At 36.0% G+C, this 17811-nt stretch overlaps 1 protein-coding gene across 3 annotated transcripts; it reads right to left on the reverse strand.

Annotated features, from left to right (window-relative positions):
* Positions 1 to 3677: 3677 nt before the first annotated feature.
* On the reverse strand, positions 3678 to 5714 carry LOC123239719 (rab proteins geranylgeranyltransferase component A 2-like). Of its 3 annotated transcripts, none has more exons than XM_044667014.1 (2): positions 5519 to 5714; positions 3678 to 5389 (listed from the first exon to the last, which is right to left on the reverse strand). In XM_044667014.1, exons 1-2 carry the CDS (start codon positions 5712 to 5714, stop codon positions 3792 to 3794), a joined length of 1794 nt encoding a protein of 597 aa, XP_044522949.1. In that variant the 3' UTR covers positions 3678 to 3791. The 3 variants fall into 3 exon arrangements, with proteins under 3 accessions (XP_044522949.1, XP_044522948.1, XP_044522947.1); XM_044667013.1 differs by having other exon boundaries at positions 3678 to 4924; positions 5042 to 5714; XM_044667012.1 differs by having other exon boundaries at positions 3678 to 5714.
* Between the last annotated feature and the right edge of the window lie 12097 nt (positions 5715 to 17811).

Consider the following 17811-nt stretch of genomic DNA (forward strand, 5'->3'; position numbering starts at 1 on the left):
ATCACTTTGCCCTTGATTGTGGACTTCACCCATTAGCCAGAAACATCTCTTCTGGTGAGGATTCTCCTTCTCTCAACTGAACCATCGAGTTGGGGGAGAATAAATCAAATCCTCTCAGTGAAACCATTAGCCTTTCTCCCTCAAGCCAGAACAGCAGGGCTTGCCTCTTCTTGGGGGAGAGTCTTCTACAGTTACTGGCCCTCATGTACCCTACCCCTACTAGAGGCTGTGAGCTTGCAGGGCTCATCAACTTGCATCCTGCTTAGTTCTTACAGGTGCCTTTATCTTATGCATGGGCACCTTTGAGTCTGGTGTTCCTTTCCAATATCAATGACCTCAAGAAGCAGCAGGCCACCCACATCAATTCATAGCAGCATTCCTTAAATATAGAGAAAGAGGTTGGCTTGGTCCCAATATGTACTATATGCCCCAATGAGTCATAATTAATGAATCCTATGATGCTACTAATTCCATAAATGATTATGAATTTTGCTCTGACTTCTGTTCTATGCTTATAAAAATGTATTGAACTCTCAGTTTTGAGTTTTTTGGCTATTTGAGGAATCAAGAGATCTGCTTTATTGATGGGTAGTACTCCTACTAATAAAACATGACTTTGCTCAGAGAAGCCTGTCTCAATTTACCATCTTATTAAATTTAATTAGTGACACTTCTTTTTCTATCAATTTGTTCTTCATTTTATTTTATTTTTTATTAATGATTTATTATCTCTGCCTTTTATGGTGAGACTAGCCACTGTATTTAAGATTTTCTATGAGATAATTAGCAGTTCTATACCCTCCTGGGAATCCATAGAGTTCTTTGTTTTATCAAGACTTGATTCAATTTCCTTTGTCTTGTAATACTGATTTAAAGATATTTGTAATCTTTTAAAAGTCTTATTAGCCATCTTCCCTTCTGATTTCATATTTATGTATTTGTGATCCAGATTTTTGACTGGAGTTTTCTTCCTTCTGAGATCCTTGATGATGTTACTTCCCCACCCCCATGCTTTTATTATTTATTTTCTAATTCTCTTTTGATGGTAGATTTATCCCTGAGGTTATATCTTACTCTCTCAGGCTCTTCCCATTTTAGGGAATTTATTTTTCACTGAACTTAGATCCTGTTCTAAAAAACTTCACTAAGGACAGAACTATCCTAAACTGTGGGTTTTCCTTTTCCTTCAAGATTGGTGTACCCTTACAACTGACTCAATTCTCTCCATTTAAGATTTTTTCTGTTGGATAAATCAATGTCTGACAATATTGGAAGGTTGGGGGAAGAGTAGACTGGGTGTTTGAGGCAGAATTTTGGATACTTTGGAGCTTCCTAACTTAGGGGTTGTCCAAGCAAAACACAGCATTACCTGCTTTTTTTTCCCTCTGAATAAAGGTTATCTGTTAGTGGAGTGGTGACCTGTGCTGTGTTGGCCAGAAACAGAAGCAGCATGTTGCCTAATTTCTAACCATATGAACACAAATGATAAGCAAAGTCTCCAAGACTTTGGAAATAGAAATAGGTTTATTGTAAGAGGACCAGTCTCACAATAAAGCCAGACTTCTGGTCAAGACCAAAAGAACCCGAGCACTGTGAGAGACCTTCATATATACCCCAAAAGAATATCACAAATTTTATACTGTTAAAAATAATCTAAGACCATGTTAAAAATAGAGCAGGTCATATTTCTCATTGGTAGAAGTCACTTGATGATGACTAGAAATCACTTGATGAAAAAGGGGAGAGTGGGTGAGCCTGGAGTAGTGATGCAAAGTGGGTGTGGTGTTGGGTGGTACCAGGCTTCAAACCTCAAACCTTGGGTCAGGCCTATTTCAAGACCATGATTATTGCTGATGGTGTATGATATAGCAAATTTGAAGTGTAAGGCTGACACTAAGGAGTCTATGCTAAAGGCAGTTATTTACTTAATTCAAAATTTTACTTATACTAAAATAATCACAAAAGGCATACTAAAATCATGACTTATTCTAAACATTATGATTATCTAAAAACTACTGCTAACATTAAAATCTAATCCTTATAAAAGGAGACTGAGGGTTTTTCACCCACAAGCAGGAGAATCCCTGATTGGATCCAGGGCACAATCCTTTGGGTTACTTTACAAATTCCTCTGAAGCATGGAGGCTGGTGGGTCACAGGTGCAGAGTGATCAAAATAGGGATCATCATTCTCTATTGTAATTCATAATAACTTTACAATGTAAAGCTCTTGGGTTTCTCATCTGGTAGAGGCAACAATTGTTGCTTTATCTGTGGTAAATACCTCCCTTTTTTCTGTAGGTCATTTTTTTTTTTTTTTTAGTTAGAAGGGACTGGCAAAAATCTCATCTTATATAGATGGACAATCCTTTATTAAAGTGTCATATACTTAAGAGTTCCAGTTGTAGAAATGCTCACAGGTAGAAGCCATTGATACTTGAAAGAAAAAGGAGGGAATAAGCATTTATAATCATGCTTTCTACATTCCAGGCACTGTGCTAAGTACCTTTGCAAATATTCTCTCATTTGATCCTCACAACAACTCTTGAGGTAGGTGTTGTAATTATCCTCATTTAGGAATCGGAATCCAATAGAAGTTAAATGCCTTTCCCATAGTCAATCAGTTAGTAAGTGTTTTTTGTTTTTTTTTTGAAACCCTTACCTTTTGTCTTGTACTGTGTATTGACGCCAAGGCAGAAGAGTGGTAAGGGTAAGAAATGGGGGTTAAATGACTTGCCCAGGGTCACACAGCTGGGTTGTGTCTGAGACCAGCCTTGAACCTAGGACCTCCCGAATCTCTAGGCCTGACTCTCAATCCACTGAGTTACCCAGCTGCCCCCAGTTAGTAAGTGAAGTTAGATTTGAATTTAAGACTTCCTAACTCCAGGATCCAGGGATTCTAAAAGGCTATATCATTTACTTGATCTATTTTCCAAATAAGCAATTTTCCTATGACTTTGTAAAAGTAATTTTATAATTTAATACAGTATAGTATAATAGTCAATGCTGCTCCTGCCAGTACACTCCATTTTTTTTTCAGTGCCTAGGAACACACTGAAATATTGCTCTCAAAGTTGTCACTGCTTCTGATCCTAGTTACTGAGGCTTCATAATGAAGAAAAAGAATCCAAACATGAAGATAACCATTCTCCTTAAACAATAGACTGTTAGCTAGTATAGACAACTCTTTCATAAACTCAAATAAACATATCGTAGTGCTTTTAAAGATCCCAAAGAGAAGTAAAAGGAAAACTGTCCTAATACTATATAATAACAATTTATCAGATCCCTATCCTAAGTATGACTCCTGGGAGATAAAGCACTCTAAAATTGTATCTGTTAATTCAGAAATTCTGACATCTTAAAGCAGAGAGAATAAATGTGTTTTAGAAGGGTGGTTTTGACTTTGTGCAACAATGTCCTTTTTCAAGAGGAGAGCAAGAACTACTGGTTTCTTTTTAACATTTTGTAAATTAAAAAAAACAACAACCTTATCTTCTGTCTTGGAGTCAATACTGTTTATTGTTTCCAAGCCAGAAGAGCAATAAGGGCTAGGCAATGGAGATTAAGTGTCTTGCCCAAGATCCTGAGACCAGATTTGAATCAAGGACCTCCTGTTTCTTAGCCTCACTCTCAATCCACTGAGCCTCCCAGGTGCCCCCAGCATGTTGTAATTTTGCAAATAAAGATGACAGCCTGTTGCTTTTGTGTTCATTTCTAACTTTTCTTACATTAAAACAATTTGAATACTAGGTACAATTCTTAAAGTTGGGCTCCCTGTCTGGCTGCCATCTATTCTTGAGCATGTTCTTCTGTGTTTTTTTGGACTTTGATTTCTTCAGTTGTGTCTAGTTTGGGTGCAAGAACATCTGGTTGCATACTGTCTCCGTCAAACACAATATCTTCAGGATTTGGTGGAGGAGGGCAAAATTCTTCATTTGGCAAGAAGTTCTGGAAAACTGTTTTAGCTTGTTTAACAGCATACTCATTTCCCAGAACATAGTCTGGTCCAGAGCAGATATAAATGTTTGAAGGTAAATCATTATATGAGTCTCTGTTGATGCCTGAAGAATCTCTCATGTTGAAATAGAGGGCCCACAGAAGGCCTGGCTTTTCTAGTTCCTCCTTTTCCAGCTCTATTTCAGCATATGGGGTGAATAATTTCTGCACAACCAGTTCTAAATCTTCTCTTGCTGTATTTTTTGAGGATGTACAAGTTAAATGAATAAGATATGTGCCTTTCATGCATGTCATGGTAGAAGAAGACAACTCAATAACCCGGACGGCAGCAGACCCTGGCTCCACTGGTGGCACTGTCAGAACAGAAATATGCTGATCAGAATCTGTCTTGAGTATAGATCGATCTGTGATCAGCACTCCCCTTGATATCTGCCTATAGGTCACATTAGAACATGTTTTCTCAGAAAGGTAACTATCTTCTACAATAAAATACTTAGCATTTATCCTCTGACCAAAATGATCGATGATTGCCTTACATTTTCCAGATTCTTTGTCCACTACAAGGCACTGTACTGCATGGTTAAGACAATAGGTTCCACCAAATACTGCACACATTCTGCAAAAACACTGGGGTATTTCTCCTTGGCCATACAAGGGGAACAAAAAGGGAGTATTGCCATACCGCCCAAGACACTGAAGAAAGTTTTTTGTTTCTCTGAGGCCATCTAAGGTGCTGGTAGATGTCTCTGATGTCATTGCAATGGAATGAAGGACAAAGTGTCTTAAGATGGGTGTCAGTTTTTGAGTTTTTAAGTATTCTGAAAAGGTACTTTCCTCATAAGCTTTGTACTCATTAGGATGCTGTTCATAATCTAAACAAAATGTCAGAAATTTCATCAGCATTCTCTTTTCTACCATTGTGAGTTTCTTGCTATTAAAAACATCTGCTCTGGAACAAGGCACCTGTAGCACGCTCCCTTCTTGATATCCAAGAATCCTGGTGACATTTTTGAATTCGGCATATCGACTAACATTTGATTTGATTAGAAGGTCAATTAGCAATCCTCGAGAATAAAGAAGCTTTGAGGTCAAATCAATATTAAATCTCCTGCCTTCTTTAACAATCTGGGAGTAAGTGATCCCACTCTTCTTAGGTGCATCAACAACATCTTCTGTGATAGGTACATTTTCAACTTTTTCTGGTTCCAAAGCTAACTGGCTACAGTCTGTGTAACTACCACAATTTTCTTTCTCCAATGTCATATCTACGTCAGGTACCACCAGTGCAGTCTCTGGTTCACTGGATGGTTCTGATAATTTAGATGTATCTGAGGAAGCTGTGTCCACTGAGTCTGGAGGGTGATTTAGGTCAGCAGAAATCAGAGAGGCAGGATTCTTCTGCACAGCACCAATCTCTTCAACATGATCATCTGAATCCTGACTGGCATAACAGATGACTTCTACATGTTGGATGGTCTGATCCTTCTTTCTAAGAGCAATGCCTTCTTCTGTTTCTAGTATTAGTTCTTGCCATGCTGTCCATTCTTCTCCATTATCACTCTCTTCCTGATATTCCTTTATCCAGGACAATAGTCCTGAAAAGCTGAAACTAGCCCAGTTTCCTCCATAATAGCTTCTTGAATCAAGATGTAGAACATTCTGACCACTTCTTGAACAAGCAGCTGCAGTGATGGACTCGGGCAAACCAGTTCCTATCACGATCACATCAAATTCTGAAGGGAGTTTGTCTGCCATCTTGAGAGAGGAAGAGCCACGTCTTACCACTTGTTTTATAGTATTACCTACAAATGTACCACAAAACAAATTATGCTAACCAGAAAAATTATGATGTCATTTAAGATGTACCAATAATTGGACTTATGAATAGAATAACATGAAATCATTAATTTGGATTACTAATTCATACATAAAAATCAAAGCAGCAGCAACAGAAGCAAACAGTGCTGGTGGTAATTGTGGTGGTACTGTAATTATTATTGGTGGTGGTATGTGAATTTATTGTAAAGAACACCTGGTTTGGAAACTCCCTCCATTGATACAGCTTGACAAGATGAAAACTGCTTGCCATTTTATATGACTAGAGCAAATGAGAAGTTAAATGATTTGCTTAGTCTTGCAGCTATAATATGTTCAAGGTAGGGCTTCAACCTAGTTCATCTTCACTTCATGCCTGCACTTTTAGCTACTTTAATCACATCACAGTCAATACTTTTATAGTACTAATAAGTATTTGTAGCAAAAGTAATAGTAATGGAAGTACTGTCACTCAGAAATAAGGAAGTTAGATGGCACAGTGTATAGTATCAGATTTATAAAAAGATGATCAGAGTTCAAATCCATCCTTAGACATTAGCAAGTCATTTAACCTATCTTAACTTCAGTTTCCTCATTTGTAAAATTAGGGATAATGATAGCATTTACCTCCCAGAACTGTTGTGAAAAATCAAATGAGATAAAATTTGTAGCACTTTATAAACCTTAATATGCTAAATAAATGTTAGTTTATTCAGGACAATTCAAATACTAGATGGACTCAAGTTTGCATTTGCACCAATTATGAAAAGGAACCTGCCAGAAAAATAAAGTATTGTTTTCTAAAAATTTGTAAAATTCTCTGTGAATAATTAATTCCACTTTACCAGGAACCTTGTTGCAAAGAATTTGAATATTACAGATTGTTCATTAAAGTTTTCTATGAAATCACCTTTGTTATCTTAGATTTTGGTACTATAATTGACATTGAAGACAAAATCAATATGCATGTCCAAAGAACAAAGAGGGCTACTTATGTAGATACCATACTAATATTCATGGGAATATTGTTGTAAGGCAGTGAAAAACCTCTAGCATAGTTAGTGAATCCTCTATGAGTAAATATAAAACAAAAAATGTGGGCAAAAGTCAAGCAATGAGAAGATGGTGAAGGGTAGTGAGCTGAACCAGGGAAAAACCACATATATGAAATCAGAAGTCTATCAATGTGCATATTAGAAAGTAGGAAAAACTGCAGGTATCTTCAAATATTGTAAACTTCATACTTGGTAAGAATTTGGATCTTTCATTTTCATTCTTTATTCTGTATGAATAAGGTTATACTATATTATATAAGTCAAAGAGACTTTTAGATTACAGCTGTATCTATTTGTAATATTTGGGGAAATCAACACTATGCTGGCGTCATTTTTAAATCTCCCACTTTTGCTTGATGAAAGCAGTAGCTCTCGAAATAGCAGAACAAATGAAATCCTCTTGAAGCTCATTAGAGAAAGAACTCATTACACATAGCCCATGCAGCTTGGGGCCTTCTACCTCAGACTAGAATGACACTGTCTACATTTTAAAGTAATAGAATAAGATCTCATTCTATAAAAATGCACACTGTGAAAGCTTGCCTTTTGTAAGGCACTGGATACATATGTACCACAGGACCACTATCCTACTAATAGAGCTTATAAATTATGAGCTTTTATGGTGTGGCAATTTAGAGTAAAATATTATCAGTTATAATAACATCATGATAGATATGTTATTATGGAAGATGATGTCACAAGCAGAGACAATGTCATCTGTCATTACCAAAGATGATGGTAAAGTTGGCACTTTACCTATTTGAAATAAATACCTTCTAATTTCAACACCAAAGGCTGAAATTTCCAAAGGTTCTTCAGTAGGCTATTCACTGTGACACTTTGGACAAAAGAAATGAGACACTCCAACAGTTGGATCTGGAGGAAGAAAGAAATGAAACAAGAAAAAGAGAAAGATATTCAAGTTTATATTGGCTGAGGATGGGAAGTCAAAGTTTAGCATTACTATGACTATGAGATTCATTGGAAAATGATGATTTTCTCAGTTTCAGTTAAAGGAATGGATACATGCACGTAAAACCAAAACAAAACAAAAGATCCAAATATAGTTCATCTAAGGGCATGCATTATCTTATCTCCCATAAAAAGCAACTGAAAACAATGGCTAGATAGTAATTTTGTAAATTAATTCTCATTATGAGTTTGATCACTATAAGAAATCAATAAAAATCCATAAGACCAAAACATTAGCTAATCATCTAGCAAACACAGAGAAGGGGAAAAACAAGATAATTATTTAACTAATTCAAACAGATCAAACAAATTCAAAAGAAAGTCTCTCTTTCTTACTCTAACTCATAGGAGTACTGATGAAATAGCATAGCTTTGACTTTAAGTCTCAATCAATAATCTTTTATTAAAGACTTGTTGTGGAAGTATATTAAAAATCTCCTTTAAGCTTCTCGAGAAATAAAACATATTATTTTTCTCCAAGTCCTCTGGAAAGATAGGATAGGTCAGGACAAGAAGTAAAAAGGACCTTTCAGTACATTAATGGATTAAGGGTGATATAGTCAGATAAGACCATTTCCCAGTTTAAGAATAATAATTTTTCTCTGTAATCTGAACAAGGCAGTGAGTTGGTTTAGTGGATAGAGCACTCAGCTTGGAAATCAGAAGACTCCTCTTCATTAGTTCAAATCTGGCCTCAGACATTTACTAGTTGTGTGATTCCACGCAAGTCATTTTAACCCTGTTTGCCTCAAGTTGCTCATCTGTAAAATGAGCTGGAAAAAGAAATACCAAAGCACTTCAGTATCTCTGCTAAGAAAACACCAAATGAGGACAGGGCTGAAAGGACTGAACAAAAATAAATGCACAGAAGAGATTAAAACAAATCTTCATCTTAAGAGAAGGTGGATAGTTAGAATCTAGATATAAATCTGTGCAAGGAATAATATTGAGTATTCGTAAAGGAGAGTAGTACAGAAGGAAGGATACAGAGATTAGATTGCTCATTTCTAGACTTTTATTCCAAGCTTGTAATTTTAAGATATCTTTTCCTTGTTCACAAGTCCTATAAATATTAAATAAAATTGTCTCACAGCAGAGTCCCATAAAAGGGAATGGGAGACTGACTATGCCAATTTGACATTACCTTCCCTAAAATAGAAGTGATTTGGATATAGAATGATATTTTAGATTAAATAAAACTTTCTGGCAAACTAATACCTAAATGAAGAAGACCGCTTCTGAATTAATTTTTTTTCTTCTAGACAATGTTCTATTCTCTCACTCTCAAGAAAATCTCAACAATTTCTACTTCCTCAACTTAATCTGCATTATCTCCCCTTCTAAAATTTTCCCTTCTTAAAGCTCTGACTACAATAATTCCTACTCATGGAGCAACTTAAATATTATCTTGGTATAATATATCCATGGTAGGACTCTTCATATCTTCTAGTGAAAAGGCAACATCCTATAAAGGAAAAATCAGTGAATTTGGATTCAGATGAGATAGATTTTAATCTTGACCCTGATATTAAGGATAATTTAGAGCAAGTAATTTAAACTCTCTTAGGCTCAATGGCCAGTAAATTCCTTGAAAACAATAAAAAAGTTATCTATTTCCTCAATATCAGCTAGTGTATAGTTTTGCACAAAATAAACAATTAATTCACATTTCTGCAGTTGATGAATTCCCCAGCATTGAGGTTTGCAAAATCTACTAATTTCTCTTAAGTACAATATCTGCATTGCAAAAAGCAAGACGGATCTAGGTGATTGGGTTGTAAGTTCCTTGCCAAGCTTTTCTCAGATAAGGATTACTGTGAGAGAACTTGATTTTTCTACAAAAGTGTAACTTAAATACTAAAGGAATTGAGGACCAATTCCCACAATAATTTGAGGGAGAAAAATATTGATGAATGTGGCTATCAAGAAAGGCTCTCTTTTGGATCAAGCAAATGATTTGAGCATAAAATGGAAAGAAAATGGAATTAGGTCACAGAGGTAAAAGTGGGAGAATGGTTTACAAAAAAGGTAAAAGTGGGAGAATGGTTTACAAAACAGAACACTTTGTTGGCATCATGTAGTGATCTGAAAGTGGAAGAGATGACAAAGAGCTTGCAATGAACTATAGGCAAATAAGCTGATAATTCAAGAGAACAACTTTTCTAAACAGGAAGTGGTGTACCTTTGGGGACAAACTCCTACTAATTAGAGAACAGTGACTGCTATCACAGGAGTGTATAGTTTGACAAGGCATGAGCAGTGGCATATAGACCCAAAGGGAATATGTTGTGCTATCAAAAGTGGTAGGTGAAGGAATAAGCAAAGAATCCCTGTGAAGATGAGATTAACTCTCCTCTGTCCACTTTTAGATTTAATTATCAGAAGCGTATCTACCCCCACATTTCCTTAAGTGAGGGGAGGTCCGCAACCAATGTGCTAAAGTGGGTGACAACTCAGAAATGACTGACTGCCCTTTGGGCAGTCCTAAGGAAATTCTAAAACTGCAATTGGTCCATGTAAAGTGGAAGGAAAGCACAGGAAGCGAAGCAAAGAAGGGTCTTTAAAAGTAGTTGGAACTTCCTGTGACCAGCTCTTTCTCCTTTGAACTTGGCCTTGGAGGAACTCTGTCTTGGGAACTCAGATTGCTTCTGGTAAGATTGCTCTTGGATTTTCCCTTTGGACTACCATGTGGGTGAGTAGAAAAAGCTGACCTTCCTTTCCTGCCTTCTGGAGAGATTAACACCAGATAAGCCTCCCTCTCTCTCTCAGAGGCCATGTGGCTGATACCTAATCTACCTCTGGGCCCTCTGGCTGGGCTTCTGGAGCTCTGTTGGAGCAAAGCCAGGTGCTGGAGCAGATATCTAGCTCATTAAGCTAGATTTTCTTCCTCTACCTTCTCTCTCATTTCTCTACTTTCACTCTTTCCCTCTATTTTATAAATAAAGCTGCTAAAAAGTCATTTGACTTTAGTAATAATTTCGGCGACCACATTTCTCATATTTAGTAGAACCTTATTTTTTAACATTTGCATCCCCCAAACTTGAATTGCCTCTTTCCCCTATATACTTGATAAACACTCATAGGGTCAGAGATTTAGAGTGCCTAGAACCTAGCATAGCATCTGGTGCAAAGTAGATCTTTAATTATTGCTTGCTGATTGACTGATTGATAATAAAAGACAGAATAAAAAAAGTTAAATCATGTAACGTTGAAAGTTATGCAAAAAAAAAATCAATGTAGATTGAATTAAAAAAGAAATAGTTGAGCAGGAAAAAGGTTTGCATCAAATATCATGATAAAATCTGAAATCTAAAATATTAAGGATATTAACTCGAACTTATAAGATCAAAACTTATCCCTAATATTTACATAGATAAAAAATGTAAAGATGTTAAAGAATTTCAAACCATAAATAATGACATGAAAGCATGCTCTAAATAACTATTGTTAAGAAAACTGACAATTAAAAGAAAAAAAACCTCAGCTTCATACCTTGAAAATTCATAGAAATTAAGCAGGTATATTTGATATTAGATGTGTTGGGAGACAAGCACACTACTAATATGCTATTGGTGAAACTGTGAATTGGTCTAATTATTCTGGAAGTAGCTTAAGAAAATGACTAAAATTATGTTAAGAAATTTACTAAATTCTTCATAGCTTTTTGTTCAGAAATCCCCTGCTGAACTTATACTAAAGGAGTCCAATGACAGAAAATTATCTCATATATACCAAAATATTACAGCATCTTTTGAGGTGGAAAAGAAAGGAAAATAAAGGGAATGTCAACTGATTGGTGTAGCTAAATATAATAAGATAATAAGATATCATCAAGCAGTAGGATATCACAAATATTTGCATGAAGTGATGAAGAATGAGGTGATCCAACAATATACATAACCATAAAAAAAAAGTTGTTTTCTAAAGTAGGTCCAACTGGGAAAAAAATAGTCCCAGAGAATAAATACTTACCTTGTCTCAGTAGATTGTATGAGGTATAGCCAGACTGTCACTGCATCAGGTATTTTCCTTTCTAAAAAAGGAAGATTAAATTTTCAGCATAGGGTAGATAGGCACATTTTCATAAGATTACTATATAAAAACACAAATAGAACACATGTACACATTATATATTTATGTACATGTGCAGCTTTAGTATGTCACTATACAGACATCTAGATCCTTCCCCGAATTTTCTTATGTATATATGTAGGTATAAATTCAGATTTCTGGCAGGTATAAATAAATACTTGGAGATATGTTTACATATACATATAAATTCACATACAAACATATATAGATATATAAACAGATAGACAGAAAGTCAGATAAATGGATAGATGAATGATGGATGGGTAAACAGATGGACAGATAGGCAGATATAGATAGATGATGGATAGATGGATAGGTTGGCAATTTCAGAAAATTATCAAATATGTTTTAAATGATGGTAGATTATATCCATGGTAGTATCATTTAATGTAACATGCGCAAAGTTGACTTTCCTGATTTAGCCTTTGGGCATATCAGAAGTAATGAATACCCTTGGTTGCATCTGGGTGTGTGGTAACTCAGTACTTGGTATGATGTAATAAACTCTGAGGTATCCTTTGGTCCTCCCCCTTGTCACTCTTCCTAGGTTGACATATTAATTAAAAAGAAGATCCAAGTTTCTAGCTCATCTTCCTTCAACTGTACACTATAGAAAGGAGTACTCTCTGTATCTTGACTTCTCACAAGGTAATAAGTGAAAGTTCATTTACCCTACAAATACAGAGTTCAAAATGAAGTATGGATTCAACTAGGCAAGCTTGCATATGGGCCCCTGGTTTCATTTTTTGAATTGTTTCCTTTTCTGCGTTCATATCCAAATATTTTTCAAGAAGTAGGGGTACAAGTTTGAAGATAAGTAATGATTTTGAGATCAAGAGGGTAAAATAAGTAAATGTACTGGAGAACACTGCAGCCAGCAGAAGTATATAGATCCAAGACGTGTCCTAGATTGTCAAAAAGACATGGACTTTATGAGAGTGAAGAGCTGAGATGAATAATAAGATGCCTATTCAGTAGTAAACTACTTTATGCTTTGTAAGAGAATGAAATTACAAATTATTTAACCCTCTTTCAAGTCATTCTGTAATGTGCAATGATGAATTTTGTGCTTTTATTATTTCTTTTGTGGGCAGGGAACAAAATGTCTGTCCTATATCTTAATTACAGTATACATTAAATATTCTTCTAGTCTTTTATTTGGGGGAGAATGAGACGTAAACCAACACCTTAGCTTTAAATAATTTGTTTCTGGGTAGCTGGGGTGAGGAATTAAAAGAATATGAGAAAAGGAAGCCTACTCCTAATCTCATTAAAGGTTAAGTTCCCCCACCACTGAACAAATTCCCAACTGTGTACATGAGTCCTGAGCAAAGAGGCTCCTTAGTGGAGAAGTCAATGTTCTAAGTCAGTGATGGCAAGTCTTTTTATAAATGGAGTGCTGAGTTCTGTCCCCATCCCCAGGCTGAATGCCATTCCCCACTGCCCCAGAGTCCAAGTGCTGTGTCCCTCCCCACCACTACATGCTGGGTATACCCTGGCACCCCCTTACCCCATAGAGGGGAGGGAGGAAATGCTCACCTTGGACTGCTGGGTGGAGGGGCAGGTAAAATGAGGAATGTCCTCAGTGAGTGTAGAGAAGGGGAGAGGAGTGTGGCCTGAGCATTCTGCTCCCCTTTAGCTCTGCTGCCTATGAGTCGGCTACTTTATCCCCTGAGAACTCCCACTGGGATGCTGGGCAGAGGGGAGAAGGATGTGAAAAGATGTCATCTGGCACAGTAGAGAGGGGGAGGGGAGCAGCTTCACCTGAGTCTCTATGCCTTTCTAGTAATGAACTCTGGAGGTTGGGGATATATGGAGGGGAAGGCCATGTGCCCACAGAGAGCATTCTGCATGCCATCTTTGGCACTTGTACCATAGGTTCATGATCACTGGGCTGAGCAGTGACTATTTCGTGTTTTAAGTACATAAGTGTTTAATCAATTTGAATGACAAAATCTGTTGGGTTATAGAAATCAAAAATGTCTGAAAAATAGCTATTTTTAGACACACCTTACATATAGTTTCTGATGATCTCTTTGTTATGTATCTAGTAAAAGGTTTAAATTCATCTAGCTTTCTGCTGTTATGCATTAAATGAGGCAATATTTACCAGGGAAAGTTTTATTAAAGGGTCCAACTTATTATGTAGTGTATAACTTTGATAGTAGATAGAACATTGTCTTTTGTATTACAAAATATTTTATATCCTTGAGTCTCTACATTTTAGAGGATAAACAAAAAATGAACTATAAAAACAGGAATTGAAAGAAAAATTCAATCAATATACTTCATCCATTCTCAGTCAGAATTTTATTTATACCTTATTGACTATTTAGAATATAGTTTTAGGGGAAAAAATGAAATTTCCCACAAATGATAAAGATACTTAGTTCCATGTTAAGTACCACAATATTAAAATATCTTTAAAAAGCAATCTTGGGGGCAGCTGGGTAGCTCAGTGGATTGAGAGTCACGCCTAGAGACTGGAGGTCCTAGGTTCAAATCTGATCTCAGACTCTTCCCAGCCATGTGACCCAGGGCAAGTCACTTGACCCCCATTGCCTAACCCTTACCACTCTTCTGCCTTGGAGCCAATACATAGTATTGACTCCAAGATGGAAGGTAAGGGTCTAAAAAATAAATAAATAAAATAAAAAAATAAAAAGCAATCTTGTTAAGTTTTTTAAAAAGCCCTTCACCTACAGGTCAAAATCTGGTTTTTGAATGTCAAAATACTCTTTTATCTATATGTTTTTTTTTTTCTGTTTCTTATCAGTACCCTGAGAGGTCTAGAAATTAGACCATATCTTCAAATCGGAGAATCTGGGGTATTTCCTATTCTTTAATCTGAAAACCAATTGATTCTTTAAAAAAAAAAAATCACAAATCGACTTTTCTCTCACTTTTCACTAGAGATCAAGTTGCAGATCTATAATATCTTACATTATTACTAAGACTCCTTTACCTTGAACTATATGGCAACACATTTGCAAGTGTTACAGGGAGTATAATTGATATTATTTCATTTGTAAAACAAATAGTCAAAAATACTCAAATGAATTTGGTATCCTTCTTGTTGTGGGAGGCATGCCTGTTCATCTGCAAAATTACATTTCAGTGATTTGGAGTTGCAGTCAACATAATTGTTCAATAAAGTTGAAGTGTGTATCTCTTAAATGAATAAAAACTTAAAATGTGGAGCAACGGTCATTTAAAAAGACACAATATATCAACATGTAAATATTGCTCTTGGAAGCAACACCATAGTCATAGTATGAGGACATTTCCATAATTTTTTTTCAGAGAATGACTCTAATACATATATCCTTAAATCTATCCTGCTCATCTGTTGAGCCATACGCCAAATGATGAGTACTCTCTTCCTTATTTCCAGTACTTTGCTATTACAAAAAGTGACCCATAAACATTTTGGTATATATAAAATCTTGTTCTCTTCCTTTCTCCTCCTTGAGAAACATGCCCAATACTGGTAACAATTTGGTCAAAAAGCATGAACAAATTCATCATTTTCCTAGCATAGTTTTAAGTGTTTCTCAAATAGTTGAAATAATTCACAGCTCTATTAGAGATGGGGCTATCTTCCTTAGCCTCTTACAAAACTATTTGCATTTTATCATCTTTACTAATTTGCTAATAATAATTGCTGAAATGCTTTAATTTATATTTCTCTTAATGATTTTTATATGGCTGTTTATTTGAATTTCTTTTGAAAGTTGTTTGTTCATATCTTTTGAATCAGTGTGTACTAATTCATTAGAGGACATGGTTCTTGGTTATATAAAGTAATATCATTTGTAACTGGGACCTTTATCAGAGATAATTTTGCAAATATAGTTTTCTCAAATTGACAGTTTCTATTTTATCTTCATGTTATTCTTGCAAAAGCTTTTAACATTTTCTATAATAAAAATCCTTATTTTATGTGATTTTATTTGATTTTCAACATTACAAATCTGAAGGGTACTTTAGTTTTTTTTTAATGATATGAGCTTAAAATTAGATTATAAATTTTGAGTTTCCTTTGGCTCATGGTATAAGATGTTCTAATTTCTATGAAACTAATTTCTAGTTTTCCCAAAAATAAGTTTTAAGGAGTTGGAAGTTTGTATTTTTGGTTTAACTGAATAAAAGGGCTATTTATTGCAATTGTTTCTTGAGCTTTCTTATCTAATTTTTCTAAAGATATATTTTTTATTTCTCAAACAATAACAAATAATTTTGATGATTATTTCTTTATAATATAATTTGAAGCTGGTGAATTCTAGGCCACTGCATTCTTGCTTTTCCTTCCTATTACATCTCTTGAGATTTTTGAACTTTTGTTTCTGCAAATGTGTTTTACTACACTTTAGTCTAGTCCTCCCAAGTAGTCTCTTGGTAGTTAGATTGGGATAGCATTATTTTCCAAATTAGCATAGTATTTTCATTTTTATTCTGAGTTGAGTTCAACCATGCAGGATGATCTCTCCAATTATTTATTTTGCTTAAGTGTGCTTTTATTTCTGTAAAGAGTACTTTATAATTGTGTTTCTATAAGTCCTAAATAAACTCAAGTGGCTTCCTGTTACCTCAAGGATCCAATATAAACTTTTCTGTTTGGCACAAAAACCTTTGACAACCTGGTCCCAATGTACCTTTCCAGAATTTTTATTCCTCTCTACTTGCATTGAGAATCAGTCAAATTAGCCTTCTTATTGTTCCTCATACATGCAACTTTGTCTCCTATCTCCATGCTCTTTCATTGGTTGTCCCCTATGCCTGGAGTGGCTCCTTACTTTAATTTCTTAGACATATTTGGTTTCTTCAAAGCACAGTTTAAGCACAACCAGAGAGATTAAGCATTTTCTGATCCTCCTCAACTGCTATTACCTTCTCAAAATCACCGGGGTCTTGTATTATATTTCAGTCAGTCAAAAAATATTCACTAAGAGCCTTCTATATGCCAAGGATGATGCTAAGCCCAGTGAATAAAAAGAGAGTCTTGGCAGTCCTTTCCATGAAGTGTTATGAGCAGCAGGGGGCTCAGGCAATGCTAGTAAGGGTAGTTTAAATATGGAGAGACCCTAACCACAGCTAGACGTGAGTGTAGGTTTGTTCCCACACCAGCTGGGCAAGGCCTCCTTTAAGAGCCCAAGATTTTCTGCTCACCACAAGGACTTAGTGACCAATCCAGCCAGGCAGTTGGTAGGTGTTACCAGGAAGTAGAATGTGACTTCCTGAAACCTTAGGTTGAATTGAAGGTTCACACTGGCTTGGAAATGAATCAGCTAGTAATGTTATCCAGATCTGACTGCTAAAGACTAGTTGCTGTTACTAGGGTAAGTTACTGGTTTCAAAGATTGTTTAGGCTTTAGGATCAAAAGGGTTTATTTGTAATCAAACTGAGGGTAGGTAAAAGGGAGTAGGAAAGGTAGGTGAAGGTACCCTAAAAGATCTTGCCTAATATTAGAAACAAATAAATCTTGTAATATGAGTTGTTACTAAGGTGCAGAATATGTGAAGGCCTTGAGGGCACTCTCCAACTCTGTTGCTATTTGTAGCTGAGCCCAGAGGCTGTCAGGCCCCTGGGTCAGATGTTGTTGTTTCTTGAAAGTAGCTGTTGACTCTTGCTAGATTTAAAGGTTGTTGGCTATGCCAATAAGGTATTGATTTGACTTGCAGTGAAGGTTGTCCCTACCTGCCTGCCTATCCAAATCTTCCAAACCACCCAGGGGCCCAATTCCTCCACCTCCTCCCTAACCCTTGCAATGAGAGAAAGAAGTGAAGACCCCAGGGGTTTGTGGACCCAATTTATACCCTGTCCTTAACTGTCACCCTGACACATGTCCTGGGTGCTTTGCCAGGTTCTGTGTTCCAAAGTGGCAAACTGCTAACTTGCACCTACAGAAAATGGCTGC

Source organism: Gracilinanus agilis, chromosome 3 (genome assembly GCF_016433145.1).
Source record: "Gracilinanus agilis isolate LMUSP501 chromosome 3, AgileGrace, whole genome shotgun sequence".
NCBI lineage: Eukaryota > Metazoa > Chordata > Mammalia > Didelphimorphia > Didelphidae > Gracilinanus > Gracilinanus agilis.